Here is an 18403-nt window from a genome sequence, read left to right as displayed (position 1 = left end):
TTTTTTAGGATTTGTTATGCTATAACTGGAATATGTATGTGTATTAAAATCGTATTTTTTTTGCATATTTTTGTAGTTTAATATAATTAATAGTAGTTTATTCCAAAGCGGAGAAATATTTTCCAGTAACTTAAAAGTTTGTTTATAGATTGGACAGTGATCAGAATATGTTTCCAAAATTATCTTTCGACCAGTATTTTATACTTACAGAATTTAGGAATGACGACAGTACCGTTGTAAATAAATGTTTATAAATTATAAAACTTTTAAGTCTTACCAATTAGATTACTAAATAAGTAATATGCCATGTATTATATAGATTTAAGCTGCAAATTACAAGAAAAGTAGTAAAACGAACAAAAACATAGAGCGTACAGTATAAATAATTAAAAATAAAACGCTTTGGACAAATGCTTATTGATCAATTATTACCTTCAATTATGAATAATTATTTGTTTGTTAAATTAAAAAGAGTATCTTTGAGTACAATATATATAAAACTATATTATATTATTATATTCTATATTAATATTGTAACTACAAAATATATTTTTGCTAGTACAGGTAAAGTACATTTTTTATACATGCTTGCTTCTAGTATTAATAAAGTTTTTAACCTGGATATTAAGCGAATTAAAGTAATATATACTATATTTAGTTTTAAGTTTTAATTTTTGTTTTATTTGGTTTAATTTATGAGTGTTTAATCGAATTAATGATCGGTAGATCGGTTTTAGCATTTAAGGTAATTATATTTTTAGTTTAAGATATTGTACAATAATAATCATAGAATAGATGTGTAACTCGTACTATTTGTGCAATATAGTTGTATATTATTCCTAAGGCAGTGTACCTCTTGTGAAAGTTTGTGTAGTGTTTAAATTCAATTACAACAGAAAAATTATATTTGAAAAAAATTAAAAATGCAATTAAAAAAAAAAAAAAAACAGTACATATTGTTTAAATAAAACTGAGTTTTATAAAAAAATACCTTCTAAATAAAGCAAAAAAAAAAAAAAAAAACAAATAATAAATTTTAGTTTGAAATGCCCAGTAGCAAAGACTTCTGCATAGTTTCTTCATCAAAATCTGGCACCACCATAATGTCTGATTAACATACACAACTTGCCCGTAACAAATACAGTGAAACCTCTATATGGTGGACAGTCTTGGGAAATTAAAAAATGTCCACTATACGAAGACGCTATAGAGAATTGGTTATACATATACATACATTGAAATTGGTAAATATTGAAATATTAATTTATTATATATATATATAATATGTATGTAAAAAGTGGGTATAAAAATGTTTTATGTTTATGTATAATTAAAAAAATCTGTAAATCTTTGTTCGCATACATTTTATCTGCTCTTCACAATGAATTTGCAAATTGGCTACCATTGATAATGCGATATCATCTTACCAAACACATAACCGAATCATTTTTAATTTTTCGAATAAAAAACTATTAAGATAAGATAACTATAGTATTTTTATTACTTAAACATTTTCGATATGCACATGTGTTGTGTCTATTTATGAGAGGTAATTTTTAATTTTGGTACCAGTTTTTAGTGTTCACTTCCAGAATTAGGAGTGTCCGCTATTAAGGGGTTATACTCATATTGTGTGCGTACATTTTTGCCGGGGAATTTAAAAGTATTCACTATCGGGAGGCATCCATTAATAGAGGTTTCACTGTATATGTATATATATAAATATATCGCATTTATTATAAATTACGAGTCGATCGCGATAATCAATCATTCGATTAAGAAATAAAAATCTTATTTGATTTAATAATACACCGTTGTGCCAGCAGCTTAGAGCATTGTACGAATAAACGCCGCCACTATAACTCGGCATCGCAATCGTTGACATTGCTTACTGGCTCTGTCTGAATGTAAAATACACGATCGGTTTATTCATTTTACAAAATCGGGTCGCGCCGCAAAGACATTGGTTGAGGTTTTGTGCGTGAAAATGTAAATAGAATGCTATCAAAAATATTTCACGCGTGTCGTCGTCGAACGGACTAGACGAGTGAATCATCCGTGTAATGTCGACGTGCAGATTATGGCTACGTGGCTCTTGTACACTTATGCGATGCACTCAATTTTAGGTCGTAAGTTTTACCGAAAACACTGCTGAAAATAACGACGGTTATCCAACCACGTTCGATCGGTCACGGGTATATGATAGGAATCGCCATAACTTTTATCCGAGTTCTAAATTGATATCCATATTATCAGTGAATTGATATTATTATTATTATTATTATTTTTTATTATTGCTTAAAATACACGAATTAAACAGTTTTTTTGACATTTGATAAGTTTATAGTGATGAAGGACAAAACTTTATATTATTTTTATAGGGGAATTTTGACTTTTGAAAACCTATCTGAATTGTAAATTTCCAAAGGAAACGTTTTACTTGATTGCTCTGTCAAAAATGTGACTTTCTGCCAACCACAGTTGTGTTAATGTAAAAGAAAAGCACACAAAAAAGCTTAACTGTAAAAACTATATCCCTTCAATTCAAAGTAGAAATATATGAATGCAATCATATGCATGTTATTTGAGTAGGTATGTTTTTTTATCTTCATGTATGTGGAGATGAACAAAGTAAATATATTATTATTGAAAATATGTGGTACAATATGATTTAATATTCCTAAGTAATTTTTTTTCTTGTCATCATATTTTTTTTTTTTTTTTTTGAAAACCTTTGAAAACTTTTTTTCGTAGTATATCAATAAATGAAAAATATAACTCCCATCTAACATGACAGTTTTTACTTCGTATGAATTGATAATACGGCTACTCATCAGAAAATTATTTAAGTTCCTAATTTTGTGCGAGTTAATTTCTTAGAATTATAATGTCGATTGTGAAGTTTCTAACTACAAAGCGGTGTTATAATTAATGGTTTTTTGTTTGAAAATGTATCGACATAGTGTATTTTAATCTTCATCATTGTTATATTGGACCGCATATAATATATTTCACGTGACAAACCCAAAAACCTAATGATTACAAGAATCGAATTTATAAATATTGAGACCTGTGATCATAATTGCGTTTCATACAAACTTGTTTTTATTTTTTGATCGAAAAATATCAGTTCGTGGCTATAATAAAAACTAACAAGTAACTACATAAGAAAGTTTGATTTAGAAATAACTATTAGAACGCTTCATGTTTTTAATTTTAAAACTTAAATACCAAACAGAATGAAGACTGGAAAGTTTCGATGAATATGGCTACCGAAGTTTGAACAACGACGGTACCTAATCGATTTTACGGGTTATGTGTTTCTTTATTTTGCTCAGTTATATTTTTCCAAGTACCTTCAGTTTTCAATAATAAACGTAAATTGTTTCTATTTTTTTTCTCTAATTCGTTTCTCATTTTTCAATGCATTCTCTAGGCGATTTCCACGAGAGATTTTGAAGAATAACTCTTATAGAATTTTGCCAATTAACAAACCGAATAACCGTACACTTCAAACGCCGAGTGGACGTCATCGATTGGATATACTTATAAAATGTAACCGATTAATAATAGTTTCTTATGACGCAAATAACAGTTAAATTTCGAATTTATATCAATAAAAGTTAAATGCCTATATTGTATAATGATGAATATATTATTATTATTATTCCGACGTGTGGTGTTCATCTAACACTTTATCGGGGTCTGCAACAACGAAGCGGCGACCTATACACTAATCGGATTTTTAAAACAGCCATAAACATCGTGCTCTAAACAGTAAGTACAGCGAATAAAATACGGTTAATTGGCGCGCACGAACCATTTTAAAATAAAATAGTGTTATAGTGACTACAATACGGTTTGGACCGCAATACTACTATTGGGATCTATTTTTTTTTTCTACATACCCGATTTTTCGTGCTCTATTCGCGTTCCCTTTTTATTACACTGCGGTTTACCGTATACAATAACGATAACATTAGACCACTTTTCGATTTAATCCGCTCGTACCCGACCCGCCGACCAATTCTGTTCACTATAGTTCCTTTACCTACGTGCTTTTATCGACGTTTATACCTTGACATTACGTGTTTGTTTCATTCCATACACACACACACACACACACGTACAAATCAAATCAATATTTAATTTATTACCCGTCGTTTAACCGCTGTCGAATAATATAATTATATACGCGATTATATAGTAATCTAGACATCGCGCGACGTGATGAAATCGAACAAAACGGGATCATTTAAATTCACTCGGATGAATACGCCATGCACATATATAATATAATATCTAATACAATATGTATTCGGTGTTCTATCGTAGTTGTATGTGGCGAACGTATTTTGTAGGAAATTGCGACGAAGGTTTCGACATTTGTTTTATGTGATAACACTGATAACAACAACAACAATAATAATAATAATATCGTTGCAGTTGCAAGTTCGGGTTTTCGACGCGATGGATTATTTCGAGCGAGTATGGATTTATAACAAAAATCGTACAGATAACAGGTAAAACAAATAGACTGTACCGAGTCGATTCAATTTATAATTATAATCAATTATTATTATTTATATGATAACGAACATTTATCTTGGATGTTTGTAATATTATTATAATACTCACAGTAAACGCTGAGCGTTATCCTTTTGCTGACTGCGGGTGGTATACCGTTGCTGGCTATGCAGAAGTAAACGCCGGTCTGTCTTCTGTCAAGCCGCCAAAGTTTCAGGTCGTTACCGACATACGAATTGTCTGCCAACAAGACAACAACAACAATAATAATAATAATAGTAATAATAATAAAAATGGCATCTGTTAACTACCGCGTATTAGTGATATAGTGCGCTAACATATATACATATACCACCACCAACACCGAAGAATATACTTTTCCTCGCACGCTATACTACGACTACCTCTTTGCTGTCCTGCCGCGCACGGATGACGGTCGTCCTACCGTCATCTCGTCAGACCTTTGTGCTTCGGGTGACGTTTTTAGGCGCAAAATCTTTTAGGAACTATTTGCGCTAGAGGAAAGGAGTCGACGGGTTTTCCCTTTTTATTTTTGCTTTTTGGTTTTGACATATTTGAGTGCACGCTGGTATTTTATACACCGCAAGGCTAGGGGTCAAATACAGCCGCAAAATTCAGACTTCGTGGTAAAAAATAACAAAGCAATAATTTTCGTCGAAGACTGTTTATAGAAAAACATGGAACATAAACTACGTTTCGTTTTATTTACATTTTTTGAAATTTTTATTTTTATTTAATTAATAACACACCCTACGATATTATGTGATTACATTTTTTTATTTAGTAAAATTAATTGATTTGAACCGATGAAATTTTAATGAGATGTATTGTTCTTACGCTGGAATTTTCGATAATACTCACTTCACTACTGTTTTAGTACTAGCAAAATACAGAATTAAACACCAGAATACAATTGACTACAGACAATGTAATATACATATACTGCACGGATAGTGGATATAAAATATGAAAAACTATAAGAGTATAAACTATAAATACATCAAATAGAAATAATGATCATTGGTATTTGATTAAATAAAACTATAAAAATATATTATATTTTGTACAGGTAAAACTTGAAGTATGTAATTATGAAACAGTGTATAGTTGATATTATTGAGTATTGTATGATTTCTATGATTTAAACTCAAAAATTGATAAAAAAAATATAAATTTTTATTTTTATTGATTAGAAATGTTCTGGTTAATTTTTCAGACTTCGTCAGTGGTTGCACCTATGTATATTTATATAAATTTTGTAAATAATAAAAATATGTTTTTCCAGTTAAATAAGTTATCATACATGATTGATAATATTAAAATCTTATTGTGAAAAATCGAAAAAAAATATTATTATCATTGATCACTGACAGTTAAAATCCGGTTTCTCCGAAAAAGAAAGAAATTACAATAATAATAAAACCATTTGTCGGTCACATAGTTTGTTATCAGAGTGGAGTGTCAAGACTCTTTTTAATGCGGATGAGTTTTTGTCGTTGTCGTGTCGTTTTCTCGGTCATGATTTTACACGTTTGTAAAACTTAATATAATAAGACGTCTTTTTTTATTTAATAATATATCAAAAGTAACTTTAATAATCGGACATTATACATAATGATGTATTCGTGTTTCGTCGCTCAATTTTCCTGGGATTCACTGAATTGTAACTATGAAAACCTATACTGCTGTGTGCTATATATTAAAAAAAAATCATTTGGAGATTCGATATCTTATGATTATAGAATTAACTCGTTGAAAATATTTATTTCGGTTCATAATATATAAATAGATTATGGCACTTATTAAAACACTAATAATAAATTATTTGAAAAATTAGTATTTTATGACAGAATATTCTTGCAACGATTCTACGACAAACACGGTATTGAAAATGTTTTGGCATAATAACTATTGTGACGATCAACAATTAGAAATAATCATTTTGTAAACCAAGTATGTGTTAACTAATTTTGTTAGTGATAAAAGTTATATTGTTGGTATTGGTTTTTTGAAAACGCGTTCAATTATTTTAAGTGGTTATTTACCATTCCTATTGTAATTTTAAACGATTCTTTTATTCGAATGTCTTGATAAATTTAATTCGAATTGAACTTATGTAATCATTTTAAAATAATGTTAAATTAAAAAAAAAAAATGTTTGAGTTGCGCATATTTTTTAAATGTCAGTGGAGTGATATCTGTGAAGTTTTGGTCAAATATATTATGGAGTAAAATGAAAATCGAAAATATTAAAACTGCAGTTAGTTATTTAAATAGTTTATTTGATTTTGGTATTTTTTGTTTTAGAATTGTTCTTATACATGAGCAACCCAAGTTGACAAATCATTATAATGTAAAAGGTTGTTTTTATTTTTTAAATTAACAATCGATTCTCTGTGCAATTATATTATTTAAATTTTTTAAGGCAAGAAAAGACTCTATTGTTTTGTTTTATAAGAAAAATGAAAGCAATAAGTTTCTGTTTGGCTTGTAGCTTTGTTCTAGACGTTTTAATTACGAAATTTGCGTAGCGTGTATCAGAGATAATAATGCACATTATACAATATTTTGTATTTGTATTATTTAACAATAAACTTAAATCAGCCTATGAAATAACTATTCAGCCATAATAGCTGAAGCAGCATAAAATTAATTGCATTAATTGCAAACAAGTGAATAAATTATATTCCTAGTAAATTAAAACATCTACTTATATGTTTGATGTAGACATATTATTTTTATAATCACGACTTGCAGCAAGTTATTATTTCATGTCTGTAATTTTATTAAATTAATTTTTACCATGTTTTAAAAGTTTAAGCCGACTATATAAAATGTGCCTTTAATTGTGTTTTATTAAACGACCTAATACTTAACGGTGGAATAAAATTAAATTGATTTTTTTTTTCATGAAAAACGACAATAGTGTATAATACAATAATTGTAATGCTGAAGACCATAATTTCTTCCGTTTAAAAAAAAAAAAAAAAAAAAAAAAACACGTTAATTCAGAGCGTACGGGAAAAGCGCACTCGCGATAAGTTTTCCGCCTATACAGAGCATTACAATTAAAGTCTCGATGGTAGTTGCGTAGGTATACGGCACGCTACTCAGAGCGACTTAAACGTACATAAAAATGTCCAAAGTTAACTTTTAAACGTAGTTTTATGGAGCTGCGCGCGAAGGTGAAATTTTAATATACTCATATGGTTGAGAGTTTTTAGAGCCGAAAGACATCAGCCGTTGTTATCTATCACGCACTTACCGTCGGCTCCTTGGTATATAAAACCATGCGAGCGGAAACCGTATATACGAGTAGATTTAGAAACTTTTACAAAGGGCCACAATAACAGTTTCGCACTACTTCCTCTGTGTTTGCTCGAAAAACCACTCGACGGTTGTAAACTAATATCGCGCACGCGCGCGTATCTCGTATAATGTACTCGGCAGTCTGCTTTTTGTATAAACATTATACGTGCAGCGCGCAAACGGGTATTGGCCATGAGGCAACCGCGCTCAGCATATTATATTGCGATGCGCCGATAATAAATAGCGGCCAGCCGTTTTTCGTTTGCGATAACGCGAACCGATCAACCAATTGAAAATTATTATGCAATAATCAGAAGTCATGAAAAATATTATAACTTTTGATGATTTTGACAGGGCGAACCGGCGTTTTTTTTTTTAAACGCGTTAAAAAATATCGACAAACTTTTTAACGATATCCCGAAAGTTCGGTAAAAAAAAAATAAAAGAAACAACTTTATATTGATTAAAGACTTCTGCGTTAAAAAACTCGCGTAAAAACAAATATCGGATCTCTATAAAATATGTTAATATTATCGATATACCTATAGAGTACCTATAGAGAAATGATTGTAACGAAAAGTAGAAACACGTATATTGATAACCGTTAACGGAATGGTACTATACATGGTGATTCGCCAAGCATACTTCCCTTTTCTTTTTCAATAATGCAGTTATTCAAAATATAATTTTTGAATTTTTAAACATATTATATACATATAAAAACAATATTTTCGAATTCTTGTGATATTTTATACTTCTTAAATATATTATCCCACGGAAATACAAACTTATCGTTTTCAAATGAAAACTTATCTCTTATATAGTAAATTATTAAGCAGATAATTTTTTAATATATCAAAATCAAAATTCGAACGAGTAGTTTTTGATTTTTTAATTCTGTATTCTGGGTATAGAGCATAATATGGGGGTTATTATAATTTATAAAAATGGTCCAAGTATAATAAATACTGGTTCCGATTTTATATCTATTTTACATTTTTGAAAAAAAATATTTTAAGGACTGTTATCTTAACTATAAATATTTTAATACTTAAAAAATTAATTGTTAAATTTTTGAATTAGGTATATTAACATTTCAAAAAAAACAATAAATCGTTTGCCGTAAAAATATGGAGGGAGTTGATTTTAGTTTAACAGACAGAAGTCTGTATTGCCAACTTCAAGGAAAATCTTTTAGCGGTACAAACGGTTTCAATTATTTGAAAACATCGTATTTAAGTATATTTAAAAATTCCGAAAAAATCAGAATTTGATAAATTTATAATCCACTAAGAAAAGCAGCGTGTGCGTGCTTCACGAATCACTCTGTACAATATATATTATATTATTGCAGATTGTCGCTTTATCGATAATAGCAGATTATTAGTGCTAACCTTCCCCACTGCGCTACACCACTGCAGACGAGCCAGAAACGTTACTGTACAGCGTTAGCCCGAAGCGATGTCGGTCTAATGTGCGTAAGAGGTGCAACCACAAAAGATTCGTACATCAGATAAATCGAGGCGGTGATGGGGGAGGAGGGGGGGAGGGTGCTGGTATTATCGTGTATATATATTGTCATATCGAAAATATTGTTTTAGCCGACCGCGGTGCCGCCGGGATAAAACGCTACGACGGTATTAAACGAGAATTTCGTAGTAAAGTTTTCGCATTTATTTCGTCGTGTTTATTGACGTCATGCTCGGTTCGGTGATTTGTATGATTTTGAAGAAAAAAAAAAAAAAAAAAAAACCAAACAAAGCGCGGTTAAGTGGCCGAAACGTATTCCAATAACTCCGCCGCGCGCCGTTCGGGATTTGTTTGAATTTTTGATTTGTTTCGTTTCGCCAAGGTGGAATAATAATAAAGAAAGCAAACCCTGCCCGTGTCTGCGGCGTCTCATTTCACGATAACTACCTATATAAAATATTTCATACAAGTTTCCTTTTGTGTACCGCTAAAACATTAAATAAAAGTTACAAATAGCGTACGTAATTTAAATGAATCTCTAGAATCGCCGAGAAATGCGCAAAGTAAAAAGTTTAAAACTATAATTATTGTGGCGTAAAGTTCTGATGTTTGCCGCGTGTTAGTCTGTGTGTACTTACTCAAAATGTAATTGTAGACTTCGAGGACTTACGCGCGCGTAACAGGTAACGGGATGACAATGGGGCCTGGGGCGTAAATTCACTTAGGAAGTACAGTATTTTTTTCTATTTTTTTTTTTTTTTTTTTGGTTTTGTTTGGTCGTTTCTATTCGTGTTGAATTCGTTTTATTCGTTTGCCGGTGGAGTTTAATGTCGACGTCCGTCTTGTAACAAACGTACACGGAAGTTCAATAATAGCCGATTTTCGTGGTAGCGCGTGTGTGCTTCCCATTACCGTGTTTCCTTATTGTCCTTCACTAATCGCCTATTATTTTTTTTTTTATTTTTTACTTTTGTTAAATAACTATTTTTATTTCGTACTATTCGTTAGATTTAATTTATTAATTAATTAATGTGACACAGAATGTGACATTATAATTAATTTTGTAAGAAAACATTCTGAAAATTCTAATTTCTGGTCAAGTGCCTGATAATTATTAAGTATGCGAATTAAAATAATATGTAGAATTAACAAAATTAAATAGTTTGGTGAGAATTTTGAAAATGTTTTTTTTTTATGATATAATGGTATACTAAAATATGAATTTGAAAACAAATTAAGGAGCATATGAAAACAGTGCACTTGGGAAATAAGCGTTGTACTTGTATCAATAGTGTGGTTTGTATTAATTTAAAATATCTTTGGAAAACACTTAAGTTATACTGAAATCTCAATATTACTGAAACATAAATTATTATTATAAATAATTGTGCGTTATGGATTGAATATCTAAGTTTGAAAAAAAATGGAAATACATAATGTTGAATTTGTTGAAATTTAAATGGCGGGATAATATATGTTAATTAAATATATAAAAAACACAATTTGATGTTTTCAATTTCAATTGTCAATATTGTTTACTTATATATTTAAAAATAAATAATTTTTGAATTGTAATTCAACATTTTATCCATTTCCATTGTCAACTGTTCGTGTAAGCATATCAGTTAAATTTAACAATATATTTTTAAATATTAAAAAAATACGTAATAGCTAGTTGTTGGAAACAATTTATTTTATTTTTTTGTACATAATCCGTGATGGATTAATTTTCTTGTAATTAACGATTAAAATCAACATCCTTCATAAAAGTCAAACAAACAACATAATTAAGCCTCGATAAACTCAAACAAAAACTTTAATCAAGGATGGGCAGTACTTAAATTAAAGTATTCCAAATATATATTGTGTATTTCGTAGTTCAAATAGATTTTAGCCGAGTAGGTTTTTAAATAAAATGCATTTTGTGTTTTTTTTTAGGTATTACTATAATGTCGTGTATAATGGAATTACCTATTAATTTTAAAACGTGATTAACCTAAATTGAATTATTTTATGTATTATATGTGTTGGGTGGTCAGTCACATTATTGAACATATAATATTATATTAAAATATGTAGTTTATAATCGTTCAATTTGTAAATGTGTGTACTTTAAATCCGTTATATTTTTTTAGTTAATCTCTAGTAAAATGAATACCATTTTAAAAATAATTAAACTTTTTGAAATATATATTTTAAATTGAAGAATTCCATACATTATTTAACCAGGAATAATATTTTTTTTCGAATTAGATTGTTTGTTATTGATGATTATGGTTTATAAAAAATTATTTAATTAAATTTATTTTAAAACATATACGTCGATCAATCAAAATCAAAGTCATTTAAATCAAAAATATGGAATTTAAAATGAGATATGGTTTGTAATAGACTAACGCCGTTGATAGTATAGGTAAGAGGTAACTATGAAATATGCACTAAAAATCCCAAAATATGTGAAATCGTGCAAAACAAACTTAGCAAGGTAATAAAATAAATTTACTGCAATTATGTATTATATGGGTTAAATGGTTGTGTTGAAAGGTAATAAATAGTGTGCGTAAAATATTAAAATTGTAGGTGTATGAACAGAATATAAAATATTAATATTTATATATACGTAAATCTCGACAAAAATAAATAGATAAGCTTAATAAAAAAAAATATATATATATATATATTTTTGAAGAATTTATACAAAATAAACTTTTTATATTAAAATGTCATATTTAAACAATATATTATAGGCATTACATTTAGTCAAATCCGTAATGTAATAAAAACATATTTATAAAAATGTTGTATTTAGAACAGTTGTCGTGAATTAAATTTTCATCCCACTAATTATTATTAATATCCAATTCAGAATAAAATTCATCTATGCGGAAGATCATACTATGTACAGATCTGATAGTTGTGTTTTTAAAAAATCACAAATAATAGATAATATTATATTGCAGGTAAGAGTATTTTTTTTTTATTAAATACGACGTCTCTGCTGCTATCAGTCGTCGTGCGATCATATTGTTATACATTCTACGGCGTGTATAATATATATATATATATTACGTGTGTATTATACTCAAAGGCCGAGTCGGTATATACTGCGAGGACAGCAGCGACGACCAATGTGCTATTGTGCTGCACCTGAATATTTTTCAATGGTTAATGGAAACCCAGATATCATTTTGCCATGAGAATTTTTCGCTGACAAAGACATAATGCAAGAATTTACATCATCACGATTTGTTGTCAAAACGTATCGCTTGAACGGGGAGTTTTTGAATCGGGTAAAAAAACACGAGTAAATTTGTACACGTAATCATTTATAGTTTCGAGAACGTTTTATTATGGATTAACAGACGGTCTGGTGTTTTTCAAAATACATAAAACGTGGTTTGAAGTTATTCTCAAACATTATAATATTATATTATATCAACGCAAACCTTGTGTAAATGAAAAAAAAAAATAATACGAAATGTCATGATCATACCATTATTTTCAAACTATTGTTGTGAAGACGCCGAGGACTTTAAAGACAATGGGACACTGATGAAGTTATTTCATTTCTACGTCATAAGTATATGGTCAACACTTCAAAAAAAAAAAAAAAAAAAACATTATTATTCATCGGTAGGGTTTGACTTGTTTTGATCAAATGAAATGTTTGCTTTGACATAATAATTTACACTAGGGAACGTTAACAAGCTGTCAAATAGAAAAAACATTTTCTGCCGACCGATTGCAATATTTTTCGAAAAGGGATAATTGGACAATAACGTTAGATGTTGGTACTTAAATATTTTATTGGCGTGGTCTTATGAATACTTTATATTTCTTAATTGCAGTGGCTAAGATTAGGCAATACATTCTGTATATTTTGTAGTAGAAGTAGATAATTTGACATTTATCTGTAATAGATATATTTAAAAAAATATATCGTAATTAGCAATACGATAAATTAGAAAAAAAGAGATTCATCACGTATAAAACAATCGAATTTAATAAAATAGCTGTGTTATGATCAAGTACTAAAATATCCTTTAAACTAATAATTAGTCAGCATATTCATTTCTAACATACCTGTATTGACTGTGACTCGTGATAAATAGTCATTTTTACGATTGTTAAAAAAAAAAAAAAAAAATACAACTAAAGATTTATTAATTTTTCATTAATCGGTCATCTTAATTAGATAGTTGTGTGATCAAACCGTTTTTTAAGTCACGATGATGGTTAAGAATATGATTTTTTTTCAATAACTATAATATGATTTGATTTCATAACAATTCAATAAGAAAAACGATTAAACTCTTATTTCAGTTAAAAAATAAAACTCATATTAAACTTAATAGAATTTTTTTTAATTGATCATTATAGACATTTATTTATTTTTATTACATTATATAAATCCCCCTACAGTTGTTTATTTATTTCTATTACGTGTATGTTTATAATTACATCAGCACGCTTTTCAGTGTAAATTAATATAATTATATATATTTATAATAGTGTTAATGATACAATATTTTTTATTTATTTTTTAGGCATAGTATTTAAATGTAATTTACTGATCTTAGAAATGTCGTTGAAATATGTTCGTACATCAATTTATTAAATATAATTCATGTTTTTGCATATAGATGAGTGACGAGTAAATATTCAGGAAAAGTTGTATAAACTTTATCCAGCAATATGAAGAAATTATGAGCATTGTTTACGAAACTATTATACATACTGCTGTGTAGCTACCAAACTGATATAAACTTGAATAATTGACTTTGAAGAATTCAAATATGGTACTATTTTTTACTGTGTAACTATAAACCACGAATTTCTACGAGAACGATAATTAATACCGAGAGATTTCAAAAATATAAGACTAATGTCTAAGAAATTTCATAACTTTTATGTAAATGTGTCTGTACTGGTTAATAAGTAAGTAATAATTAATAGTTATTTTATTTATAATGTATGTATTAAAATTATAATACGTAAGTTATTTAAAAAAGTTTTACACTTAGCGGAAAAAATGCAAAATAATAATAATAAAAATAAAGTACCCAATACAGGAATTAATATTGTAATATCTTAAGTTTAAATTTAATCTTAATAAAATCTCTGAATATTTCTATCGATATATATTTTATAACTTTATAAGTATCAAGTAATATTAACGATTGAATAAAATCGGCATATTTTATATTGCAGATAATATTAATTTTTTAAATTTCATAAATTTCTATTATTTATTTCTATATTGTATGATATTTTTAAATTAGTAAATTTAGTGAGTGAAATATTGCCTTATATCAATAAAAGGTGAATAGATGTGAGAAATTGTATGTCGTTATTTCAACTGTGAATGAAAAATTCTATAAAATCGGTAATGAATATGACTCTTTACTATAATTATATATTAGAATAAAGGGGTGTTTGTTCATTAACTTAAATATCTCCAGATTATAATGTCTGATTTTTTCAAATCATTTAAGGACATTGTAGCTAAGAAATCTAAATTCTAAAGGATGTGGTCGAGATTTAAGATTATTGAATTATGTTCTAGTAAAGGAAAATGTAATACTAATGTTTGTAAATATATTATATGTTCTAACGTTTTGTGCAATTTAAAATAGAACGGAAGCAAGTAAGTATAAATACTATAATTCATTGTTTTTCCTTAATATTATTTTCTTATTTGTACAGGTAATATTTTGTCTGTTTTTATTATTATGTTACGTATTAAGTTTAATAAATTTAATATAATACGATCAATTTAATATGATTAAACTTATTATAGTATAAATTAACTATGAAACATGATATTGCGATCTGATATGGTCTTGAAAAATAGTTTATTGTATATGTTTAATGCTAAGTTATTAGTTTATAAGTTAACTGTATTATATTTTGTATGAAACGATACAATAGAGCTTGACTAATATTAAATTTATTGTTTACATTAGGGTCATTGTATAAATATTATTAATAGCCGGAAATGTATATAATAAATATAAACAATTTATAAATTAATATTATAAACAATATTCGAAGAAATTTATTGTTGAAATAGTAAAAAATAATAATTTTATAAAGGTTAGCAAACTTGACATAGGTACTCCTATATTTGTATGAATCTTGACAATTTTTCTGGTCAATCAACTCGGCTCAGAATTATCGTTCTCAATTATATTTATAATTGTTTTAAAATTATGATCATTTTACCCTGAAGTGGTGTCATGTTTCACTTTAAAAAACAAAAACAAAAACAAAAACAATAATTTTAAGAATAAACGTGTTACGTTTTTATTTATAATTACACCCCAAGACGTTAGTAAGTAGAATATATCATATTCCGTGTGTATAAACTCGCGGTGATTAACCGAACAGATGTTTAATGCGGTTAGTGTAATGCAAAACAAACAAGGAAAAAAAAATAACTACAAGAACTAAAATGACATAGCTAATTACAACGTTTTACGGCGGTGAAACAATTGTTAAATGGGAGACGGGTAACAGTCGGGTGAATAATACGTTAGAAAATATAAGGGAAATGTTCCTGACAAAAGTTTTAAACATCATAAATAACAGTTAAGTATAAAAGTTTACTAGGTAATATTATGTTCTGGCATAAAACCACCTCTAATAAAAAAAAAAAAAAAAAAAAATACTCGAGCAAGTGGGTCACCGTGTGTGTGTGGTTGCCACGCGGGCGGGTTGGTCAGTTGGAGCGGTTTGATATTAAAAAGAAATGCATAAAAGTGACGGACCGTCGCTATCAAAAGTTAATCCTTAATTGAAGTAGGGTTTAAATACTATACACGCACGTTTACGAATTTAAGAGCTAATTATTTTCTATTGGTGTGTAATTAATATTTAAATTTTACAACGTCCAGCCATGTAATTATATTATGCATTATTAATGACTTTTTAGTACAAATTATTTGACCATTATCATATTACGTCTATTAAGATAATAACTATGTTTCGGCCATTAATACTAGTGAACAAAATCTGTTAGCATAGAGGTAATTTGTACAAAATTCAAAATTACTAAACATTCCTAGTAATTTTTATGCATAGTCGTTATCACGTATGGCGTTTCTTGCATAATTTATTTTTTTATTTTGTGTATTATGTAATAAATTGTATTTAAATATTCCTATAATTTTACATGCATTATATTATGCATTTATGCGCTATACATATAACAAATTTTGTTGTTTTATTTTAGTATATTATGAGTGTGTTATTAAAAAAAAATTACCCAAGAGAAATGCCAAACCAAAAAAATAGCACAGGAAAAATATTAAATAAAAATTAATGAAAACCGGGCGATGTAGTAAAAACATTAAAAACTGAAATTATATTAAAATCCCAAAATGTTTATTGCTCGTCTCCTTAAATCTTGTTTTGGATAAAACTATGCTATATATCTAATATAAATAAATAAATTTGATTTAGATCGTTTACAATACAACAGAGAGCACAATATATTAAATTGTAACATATTTCTATTATTGAAATCAATATTTGTAGAAAGATTGTCATTGAGAAGAGAATGTCAAATCCGGAAGAACGTACACAGTGATCGAGTAAAAAATTCGTTTACTCATTTTGATTTACCCGTTTATAGAAATATTATTGTCTTACCACGACAGCTTCCGGTCGGGTCGTTCGTTGGACGGATGAGATCTTTTGTGAATCGATTGAGTAGAAATTTTGTAGTATATAATATTATTATTTTATATGTAGGTATAGAGTACATGTGTGTGTAATGTGTATGATGATTTGGAAAATAATGTTTTGCGTAAACAACCGGCGGTTATAGGTAATTTGTTTTTGATAAATAGTTTTAAATATTTACATTAAAGTGTATTTGTGTTTGAAAAATCAGCTAAATATTTATACATTTTTTATTTATTCTTCTTTAATGAGAAATGATGCCGTAGTGTAATATTAAGGACTATTACACAGTTGTTCAGTAATAGACAATAGTCGCCAGTAGAATAATTTAAAAAAAAATGAAAATTTAAGCAAATTATATAGTCAGTGTATGATTTGTGTGATTTAGAATATTATAATTTACATTTACATTCATGCAAAATATATGAATACTAATATGGTCTAGTACTCACGCCTATTTGATATTGCGATACTATTATAATATTAGTGAAGGATTAGATTATACATTACATGTTAGATAACTGCAGTTTACATAATTATTACACGTTTACACTGAAATGTATTAAGTATAATAGATAGATATAACATAGTAGATAACTTAACTTAGGTAGATATATCTATTGTTTACAGCTTCTTATCGCATAATCAGTTCTTTTCCGGCACCGAAAATTGACGGGTTCGGTGTTTTGATTTCCGGTCTAGAGCTATATTTTCCCTTCCGAATCTCCACGGATCATGAACAGTAAGTGTACAATAAAATTTTTCTACGTTTTTCCATAACACGCGTGTGTGTTGTAGTAGCACTCTAGTGCAGTCCATTGAAAATAGTTCAAAATCAAATTATTTTCGTCGCCGTAACTCACTGCGCGGAAAGTAAATGTTTTTCGAGACCGCTTGTAAAGTATTAAAACAGCGATACGTCCATCCCGAAACCGGCGAATCACCCGGTTCGACGTGCATAATTCCATCGTTGCACGTTTACGCTTCCCGTGGAAATGCGCTCGCACGTCAAGCGAAGGTATTAATCACGTTTTACGCATAAATAATAATTTTAAAGTGTTTAATAATACGCACGTGCGTCTGATGCTCAATAAACGCTGCAGCAGACACACACACACACAACGGAACGCGTGTGTGTGTGTGTTTCGTTCGCGTTATCGAGAGGGGCTCTCTTCCACCCACCAGCGACAACCCTTCAGTGTTTCGAGAGCATGACTATATCGCTCTATAATAATAATAAGTCATTGTGTTACGATATACACCCCGCCAGCAGGTGAAACGATAATATTATACCGTACGGACTGCGGTATTTATGGTTATATATATAGATAGCACCCGACCTAACCACGATAGTGGTATAGGAAAAATTGTGGAAAGAAATGCCGTTGAA

At 28.6% G+C, this 18403-nt stretch overlaps 1 protein-coding gene across 1 annotated transcript in view; it reads right to left on the bottom strand.

Moving 5' to 3' along the window:
• Positions 1-18403, bottom strand: part of LOC132917370 (lachesin-like) — a 206764-nt gene that overhangs the window by 51254 nt on the left and 137107 nt on the right. Inside the window, exon 5 of the mRNA XM_060978087.1 lies at positions 4639-4767. Coding sequence (XP_060834070.1) covers positions 4639-4767 — 129 coding nt within the window. The remainder of the gene's footprint in view (positions 1-4638; positions 4768-18403) is intronic.

Source organism: Rhopalosiphum padi, chromosome 1, assembly GCF_020882245.1.
Source record: "Rhopalosiphum padi isolate XX-2018 chromosome 1, ASM2088224v1, whole genome shotgun sequence".
NCBI classification, from domain to species: Eukaryota; Metazoa; Arthropoda; class Insecta; order Hemiptera; family Aphididae; genus Rhopalosiphum; species Rhopalosiphum padi.
This window is presented reverse-complemented; position numbering and strand designations above follow the sequence as displayed.